The 9,423-nt window shown below is 43.6% G+C and overlaps 1 protein-coding gene across 1 annotated transcript; it reads right to left on the reverse strand.

The window, feature by feature from the left end:
• Positions 1-517: 517 nt before the first annotated feature.
• On the reverse strand, positions 518-1,111 carry LOC138339290 (uncharacterized). The gene is made up of 2 exons (XM_069290881.1): positions 879-1,111; positions 518-833 (listed from the first exon to the last, which is right to left on the reverse strand). Exons 1-2 carry the CDS (start codon positions 1,109-1,111, stop codon positions 518-520), a joined length of 549 nt encoding a protein of 182 aa, XP_069146982.1.
• Between the last annotated feature and the right edge of the window lie 8,312 nt (positions 1,112-9,423).

Consider the following 9,423-nt stretch of genomic DNA (forward strand, 5'->3'; position numbering starts at 1 on the left):
TTTTAAGTCCGCTAAGGACTCCTTCGATTAAATCTTTGTTTTTGAGAGGTCCTATATGGTTGGCTCCAATCTTTCCAAGATCAACTAACTTCCCAAGTTAGTTGTCTTGGCTGTAGTAAGGGTTTTGAGGTCTGGTTCTGTGCGTATCAATCTGTGTGAACCTTGGTCTAATCGCAAGCATTCTTGACACATTATGATTTCTTAACTTATTCATTTTTAGGGTTGTTACATTATCCCCCCCCCCTAGAAACATTCGTCCCCGAATGATACTACCACTACATATCGTAGTGCCAGTCAGATCATAACATAATCACTATGCACAGTCAAGTAATAGCAACAAAATACGGAGAGATGAGAAAACATAGACTTAAGAGTAGGAAGTCTAACCTCAAGAGCTGAAAAGATGAGGGTAGCGGCATTTCATATCGGCTTCAGCCTCCCATGTAGCACCCTCAACAAGATGATTTCTCCACAATACCTTCACTATGGCAATCTTCTTGTTCCTTAGCCGCTTGACCTATCTGTCAAAGATCTCAACATGTACCTCCTCATAAGACAAGTCTTCATCAACCCCCAAACCTTTAACAGGTAGAATCGATGCTGGATCACCTAGGCACTTCTTCAACATCGAGATATGAAAGAGTGGATGAACAGAAGCTAGCTCTGCAGGAAATGCTAACTCATATTCCACCTCACCCACACGTTTTAGGATCTCATATAGCCCAACATACCTTGGACTTAGCTTCCCTTTTCTACCAAATCTCATCACCCCTTTCATAGGTGATATCTTCAAGTAAACCTGGTCACCAACATCAAACTCTAAGGGCCGCTTTCTGTTGTTTGCATATGACTTCTGTCAGTTGTAAGTAGTAGCCAACCTGTCCCTAATCACTATGACCTTCTCTAAGGCCTCATGAATGACCTTTGGACCCAAAATAGATGACTCTCCAACCTTGAACCACCCAACTGGATATGTACAACTCCTACCATAGAGCGCCTCAAATCGTGCCATCCCAATGCAGGAGTTATAGTTGTTATGATACGAGAACTCTATCAAAGGTAGAAGGTCATCCCAGCTACCTCTGAAGTCAATCACACATGCCCTTAACATGTCTTCCAATGTCTGAATGGTGCGCTCTGCCTACCATCAGTCTGAGGATGAAAGGCGGTATTATACCTGCGTGCCCAAGCTTTTCTGAAAAGATCTCTAGAAATGTGAAGTAAACTGAGCTCCTCTATCTGAAATGATAGATAAAGGAATGCCATGCCACCTCACAATCTTATCAATATAAAGTCTCGCATAATCCTCGGCTCTATAGGTAGACTTCACAATGATAAAGTGAGCAGACTTAGTCAATCTATCCACAATAACCCATATGGAGTCATGTTGCCTCATAGTCCTCGGAAGACCAACTACGAAGTCCATATTAATGGCCTCCCATTTCCAAGTCGGATCCTCAATAATTTGAGTCAGACCGCCAGGCTTAAGATGCTCTGCCTTTACCAGCTCACAATTAGGACAGTTGGCTACAAACTCTGCGATGTCCTTCTTCATGCCATCCCACCAATAGGTCTGCTTAAGATCATGATACATCTTGGTGGAACCTGGATGTATGGAATATCTGGAACCATGGTCCTCTGCCACAATCCTGGTCCACAAATCATCCACATCTAGTACACACAGCCTGTCCTCATACCTAAGTATGCCATCACCTCCCAAAGCAAAAGACTCATTCATCTTTATCAACACTGAATCCTTCAGCTCCATCAACACAAGATCGATATGCTGACCCTTCTTGACTTCAACTACCAAGGATGATTCAAAACTAGGATGAACTGAAACACCCCTACTAGTAGAGTCAACCTATCGCACACCTGATATACCGTGGTTTCATGGTATTTTTAATGATTTTTCCTTAAGTTTAGTGGGTCCAAAAGCCTTTTTGTACTAAATTTTATGTAAGTTTCTCTTATTTGCAGGAAATCTGTCTAAAAGATGAATGCGGAGGTTTTTGAGCTAGAAATACAGAAAAGTACCACCTATGGAGCTTGTGACGGTTCATGGTGCCCGTGACGGTCCATAGGTGGCATCGTAGTGTAGCTGTTGAAGGAAGATGGGGAAGTCTGACCAAGTGTGGGGTTACGGAGTGCATGAAGGACCGTCGTAGCCATAACGGTCCGTCCTGCAGGTTCTTCATGAAGATCAGAGAAGTAGTCCAGTACCCAAATTCCAAGAGTTCAAGTGTTTTGCAACGGAGACCCTTGACAGACCGTTGTGCCTGTGACGATCCATCATACCTGCCGTCCAGGTTAATGAAGAGAGCAGCAGAAGAAATTGCACAAGTATAGGACGATGGAGTCCATGACGGTCCACCCTGACCAGGACGATCCGTCGTGAGATCCGTCGATCCATCTACGTTTTGACAGATTTCCAGCAAATAGAGTCCTTATTTAATTAGGTTTTTAATTTATTTTATAAATAGAGTCCTTTTTTATATCTAATTAGACCCTTGATTATTTTTAGACTCTTTGCTAGACTCTTTATTTTTTATCTTCTTTTATGGATTAGACTTGAGGATTATTGTTACACTTTTGGAGAATCTTTGTTCTTTAATTAATTTCAGTAATTGATTGTTTGTGATTTTTGTTGATTAATAAAGAGAACTTTCGGATTTTACTCTTTCTCATTGAAGTAAGTACATGAATTTTTATATATTATATTTGAATATTTTGATTATCACTATGGGTAACTAAACTCCATAACTAGGGCTGTGGGAACCATAGGCGAATAATGAGGTAAAATCTAACTAAAATAACAATTCTAGAATAGTGTCTTGCATGTATTGATATTTCTTTCTCTTAGAAGTCTTTTTAACGGATGGCCAACGTTAGAATTTGCCTTAATGCTACTTGCCGGTCCAAGGAGGTAGATAATAGGAAAAGAATTATCAACATAGATTTAGTGCATACTATCTAATAGGCTAGTATTGATTGGTACGAGGTAATAACTTAGTCAAATATCGAATACGATGCTTAATATGAGGTAAAGATTAGGGTTAGCATAGCAACACACGTAGCCGGACCAAGGTGCAGAGTGAAATTTTCTAGATGCCGGACCATGGATTTAGAAATATATAACTTATCACTTTGCATGCAAGATACTAGGAAAAAATTGTTATAGTTAGAATTATCAAGTTATGAACCTGTGGGGAACACGTAAATCCTAGTTACTTTTATTAATTGATTAAACTCCAACATTTGAAGTTGTTAGTTGTCTTCGTTAATTTCACTAGTTATTTTCATTTATTTAGAAATAGAAGACCCCCTTTTATCATTTTTGCTTTCCAAGGAAATAATTAACTGAACAATAGTAATAACAGATTGAAGTTAAGTCTAAACTATTTTTCTCGTGGGAACGATCCCAACCTCATTAGTTGGGTTATTTACTTGGCACGACCACTTTACTTCTTATTTGAGAAGTTAGTTTGAGCGTATCAAATTTTGGCGCCGCTGCCGTGGAAAGTAGCTTTTAGATTAACTTAAACTTATTACTATAGTTTAGTTGATATTTTCTCGATTTTACCCTGTTTTATTGTTTTTGATTCCTGCAGAACCATCCTCCTTGTATGCCAAATACACGGAGAGGAAGAGAACCCTTGTTTTCCTACAATCACGAATTAGAGCGTACACTACGCAACATGAATCGAAACTTGAGAATTAATGATGATGATCCAAATCAGAAAATTCCAGCTCCAATTGATGTTGATAGTCAGTTGTTACCCGATGCTCCGGGTGAACACCAACAGAGGGGACGAAATCCCGCTCCACGACCCCAAGAATACTACAGAGGCTATGACAATATAGCAAACTACGATGGGCCACTTGTCTTGCCTCCTCTACCACCAGGCCACACCTTTGTGGTAACTAGTAGCCTGATGCAAATGCTCACTGCCAGAGGTTTGTTTTCAGGGCTACCTTCTGAGGATCCACATGCCCATATAGCTAAGGTTAGGGCAGTGTGTAAAAGCTGTGTCGGGAGACCTGACTTGGAAATGGATGTAATATGGCTAAGAGTGTTTCCTCTCTCACTGACGGGAGAGGCTGCTATATGGTTCACTGAGCTCCCTTACAACTCAATTTTCACTTGGAACTAACTAGGGACGTTTTCTTAGCACGCTACTACCTTGTCTCCAAGAAACTAAACAACAAAGAGAGACTACCAGGAGAGTCAGTTAGTAGTTCTTGGGATAGATTCACCTCATTTTTGAGAAGCGTACTCAATCACCGCATAGATGATGAGTCACTGAAGGAATACTTCTATCGGGGACAGGGTGATAATAATAAAGCGGTGTTGGATACTATAGCGGGTGGTTCTTATGGGGAGTCTCCTTATGCTGAGATTGCTGAAAAGTTAGAGAAAATCTCCCGGAACAATAAAGCTTGGAGTACTAGGAAGTCCGACACTGGGAGAAACACCTTAGTAGTGCAATCCACTCACAAACCAGCCACAAATGAGATTCGTGAAGAGATGGCAAAGATGAGAACTGAGCTTCGGTTGGTATTAAAACATATCACTGGGGTGCAGAAAAGATAAATGCAGTTAACTACTTGTCTAAACCAACATCACCTAAGGATAAATGCTATTATGCGGAGGATTCCTATGCAGTAAATGAGCAGACGGGGGGTTTTCGACCGAGTGCCCAAGGCTCAAATCAGGATAATTGGCGCCAAGGTCAAGAGAACCAAGGTCGTATCTATGGTAACTATAACCGTGAGGGTCATTATGTCTGAGATGGAAACTACAACCGCGATAACAACTTCAACAGCGGTAACTATGGTAACAGAAATGATAGGTTTGGTCCCTATGTCCATCCTCAAAATCGTGAAGTCGCTCCTAGGGATGGTGGAGATAGTATGGTGCGAGTTGAGGATATGTTGCACGAAATAATGATGAGGTTCGATGCTAGTGATGAGCACATTAAAGAGTTAAGGAGTGATTTAGCGGGTATTGGGCAAAAAGTCGATACACATGCAATATCGATTAAGCAGATCGAGTTGCAAGTGGCCCAATCATCCGCGACTGTGAACACACAGCAACCGGGCACTCTTCCAAGCAACACTGTCCAAAATCCAAAAAATGATGCACACTGTATGGCAATCACTACTCGGGGTGGTAAGCAAACCATTGACCCACCTCTGCCGTCTAATGAGGAAAAGGTGAGAAAGTATAATGATAAGGTGGTATAGGGTAGTGGTGAAGCAAAAGATAGCACTGGAAAAGATGCAGAAGTCCCTATAAAGGTAATTCTCATGCCTAGACCACCCCCCTTTCCTCAGAGATTAGTGAAAAAGTCTGAGGATGGTAAATATCGTTGTTTTATAACGATGCTGAAGCATCTTTCTATCAATGTCCCTTTGGTAGAAGCTCTAAAACAACTGCCCGGTTATTCCAAGTTTATGAAAGTTCTAGTTACAAAGAAAAGATCAGTCACTTTCGAGGATGATGATAGAATACAGCATTGTAGTGCTATTGCTACAAGATCTCTCGTACAAAAGAAAGTTGATCCGGGTGCGTTCATTATTCCTTGTACAATCGGGTCATTACATTTTGCGAAAGCATTATGTGATCTGGGGCAAGCATAAATCTCATGCCCCTCTCGATTTACAAGAAGTTGGGTTTGGGTGACCCAAATCCCACTGCGATGAGGCTACGGATGGCTGATCGAACAGTGAAAAGGCCTATAGGGATACTCCACGATGTGCTAGTAAAAGTGGAGTCGTTCATATTTCTGGTAGATTTTGTTATTCTTGATTGTGAAGTCGATTTTGAAGTGCCTATTATTCTTGGGAGGCCATTCCTTGCTACGGGTAGAGCCTTAGTTGATATGGAAAAGGGGGCAGATGAAATTTCGGTTGAACAATCAAGAAGCGACCTTGAACATTTGTAGGTCCATGAGACAGAGAGGTGAGATCCAATCGGTATCTGCCATATCCACAAAGAAAAGATGAAGAAGGATAATGAACTAAAAAGTGAAAACCGCGAGTTTATGGTTGGGGATTTGGTGCTTTTAGAAAGTTCTAGGTTGCGTTTGCTTCCGGGCAAACTAAAGTCCAAACGGACTAGCCCTTACTTGATCACCCAAGTATTCCCTCATGGAGAACTTGAGTTAGAAACCAAGGAGGGAGTGCGGTTTAAGGTGAATGGAGAACGAGTAAAACTCTATTTTGGGCATACTGCATCGGTGAATGAAGTGATAGAGGCATACCATCTTGATGAAGGTTGAGTAATCAAGTTTTCTCAGTCGTGCCGCGACGTTAAATCAGGCGCTTGTTAGGAGTCATTTTCTACTAATGGGTTTTAAATTTGCAGGCACATCACCAGGAAATTCTGCAGAAAATCACTCTGCAGCAGTTACTGACGGATACATCGACAGACCGTTGTGCCTGTGATGGACCGTCGCATGAATCCGTCGTGACATGTACGTCTTTCTGTTATTTTCAAACTAGGGCACACACGACAGAACTAACGACGGACTGTCACAGATGCGATGGACCGTCGCCGGGGACTCGTCGCATTTTAAGAAGCGTACCCGACCTAACCCGGCTGGGGTTTCTTAAAAATTCAACATTTAAAACCCCCACCCCCTTCATTTCACCCTATTCCTTCCCTCTTTCTCCCATTTCCCTCCCTTTTCAACTCCCAAAGATCATAACCTCCCTCTTTTACAACCATCATTTTCCCCAAATTCCCCAATTCCTAAAATTCACTATCTACTAGTCGGAGTCTATCGTTGTGGGTCTCTACTTGATCACCAAGTACCTTCCTCGCTTGTTTTTCTCATATTCTCAGGTATGTGTCCCTGATTTCTACCCATATACTTTTCATTTTTGTTGATCAATTAGTACAAGTCTAGTTCATATTGATGGGTTCATTCTTTAATACAAATTCTGTCTGACCTAGGTTGAGAATCCTCTAAATTGCCGTGTTTAAACTTTAGAAATAGGTGCTTTAGCGTTGCTAGTTTACTAGGTATTTGGGTTAGACAAATGTAAGTTAAAAAAATAACAATTCCATTTGGGTCATAGGGGATGAATGGGGCATCCCCAGTTCTTTCACTGAATGACAGAACGAGACCCCGATGACGGACAGTTATACCCACGACGGACCGTCATTTGGTCCATCCAAACATCCTTACCACCCCACTGTCAAATTCTCTCCAATTATCCACCAACAGACACATGCGACAGACCGTCATTTCCACGAGGTCCGTCCTACACAACTGTTCTGGTTGTCAGAGACCCTATTCCTAGTGGTCTCTCACTTTTTTTAAGTGTCCTCCAACGGACACATGCGACAGACCGTCGTTCCAACGACTGTCCATCCTACATAACCCTTCTGGTTGTCAGAGACCCTATTCCTAAGAGTCTATCACTTTTTCTAAGTGTCCTCCAACGGACACATGGGACGGTCCATTGTTCCCAATGGTCCGTCCTGCACAACCGTTCTGGTTGTCAGAGACCCTATTCCTAAGGGTCTCTCACTTTTTCTAAGTGTCCTCCAAAGGTCATCTACGACGGACCGTCACACTCTCGATGGTCCGTCCTGCATAATCGTTATAACGGTCAGAGACCCCTCTCCAAATGGTCTCCATTTTTCCCCAAGTGTCCCACGACGGACATCGCCGACGGACCGTCATAGTCGCAACGATCCGTCCTGCATATACCATCATAGTTGTCAGAGACTTCCCTTCAGGGTTCTCCATATAAACATAGTGTAAGTAAGACATGACGGACCCCATGACGGTCCATTTTACTCATGATGAGCCGTCACCTAGTCTGTCGTGTTTCACTGTTACTATAGAAATGTCATTACACCTTAACTCTTTTATTTATTTTGTGTGGTTTCGCTTGTCCTGTTTACTTCTTCTAGTACTAATATTGATTCTTTACAGGTACTATCTATTATGGCATAAAAAAAATCGAGTCTACGCACGCGGACAATCGAAGTATGTCGCCCCGTCTGCCCGCCTGGTCATTGGCTCTGATGATGAGCGTGACCCCGAGTACGTGCCCTCAGGAACTTCCACCCCATCCCGAGCTGCATGTGCTGCCAGAGCCACACCCAAAAAGGTGGCGTCCGACATAGTCATTGCCTCCCAGTCTAATGAGGAGCGCACACTGACCGGTACACCTTCTGGGTCAGCTACCAATAAAGAAGGAGCGTCTAGCTCCTTAGGAGTTTCATGGTCGGAGTAAGCCTCTGGATCTGCTGAGGTTCCCACACTCGGCACCGCTGCACAATCTTGTTTGTCTGATGAGGCTGACAGTTTGGAATCTACACCTGGTTCACCAACTCGTGCTCTCACCCCGGTTATCGACAAGCCCAACTAGTGGTGTGTCGACGGGCAATATCAAGTCTATTCCAATGCAAAATTCCTGAATGACAAAGGATTCATGACACGGACACTTACATTGGAGCGGCGGGTCTTTACAGGAAGTCTCCCGACGATGTTAGAGATCCACAATCTCTTCACCAGACATCGACTAGAGTGGACAGCGCATCCGTTGGGACGTTATAGTGAAGAGTTGGTCAGAGAGTTCTACTCATCTTACGTGACTAAATACAGATCACAGATTGATAGGCGGGATACCCCCGCCAAATAGGTCCCACTGGAGCAGGTCCGAATACGTGACATTCAGGTTAATATCTCTCTGCCTGCCATCCGCTGGTGTCTATACGGCGAGAATGCTGATGCCAACCGGACCTCTCTCACCACCGAGTTTGACTAGCGGTGGCAGATGGTCAAAGATGGCCAATTCCTGTGTGAGCCATCGCTGAGAGAGACCACCAAGAAGTGGATGGCCCTGCACTTGTCTGTTGATGGAGAGGGTGTTGACTGGGTGACCGAGCCGAAGGGAGCCATTAAGAAGGCTAACCTGACCTTCACAACGAAGTTTTTGTGATTGATTGCCCGCCACTGCCTTTCCCCCACATCCATTGATAATATAGTCACATGGGATCGAGCAGTACTAATGATAGCCGTGTTTGAGGTAGATTTTGCTTGGCTTCTACAGGCGGTCATGCACGAGAGGATTTTAAGGTCACAACTACTTACCCTTTCCCGTGCATGATATTTTCAATATGCAGGTCTGTAGGTGTGCCTATATGGCACGTTGATCAGCTAAAGACCCCACTGGGCACTGTTGATATCGGCCTCATTAGGGATGAGGCCAATGAGTTAGCTCCACGCAGAGGGCCCCGTCCAGAGTTGCCTCCACTTGGTGACAATCTTGATGATGTGATAGCACAGGCCCGCACGGCTACGCAGGGGGATTCCACTGACACTGCCCCAGTTGAGTCTATCCCGGGTAGTAGCACTGCCCCGAGCTCCTCTCGCTCAGCCCCTTTCCCTGCTCTGGTCC

This window comes from Solanum lycopersicum, chromosome 11 (genome assembly GCF_036512215.1).
Source record: "Solanum lycopersicum chromosome 11, SLM_r2.1".
NCBI lineage: Eukaryota > Viridiplantae > Streptophyta > Magnoliopsida > Solanales > Solanaceae > Solanum > Solanum lycopersicum.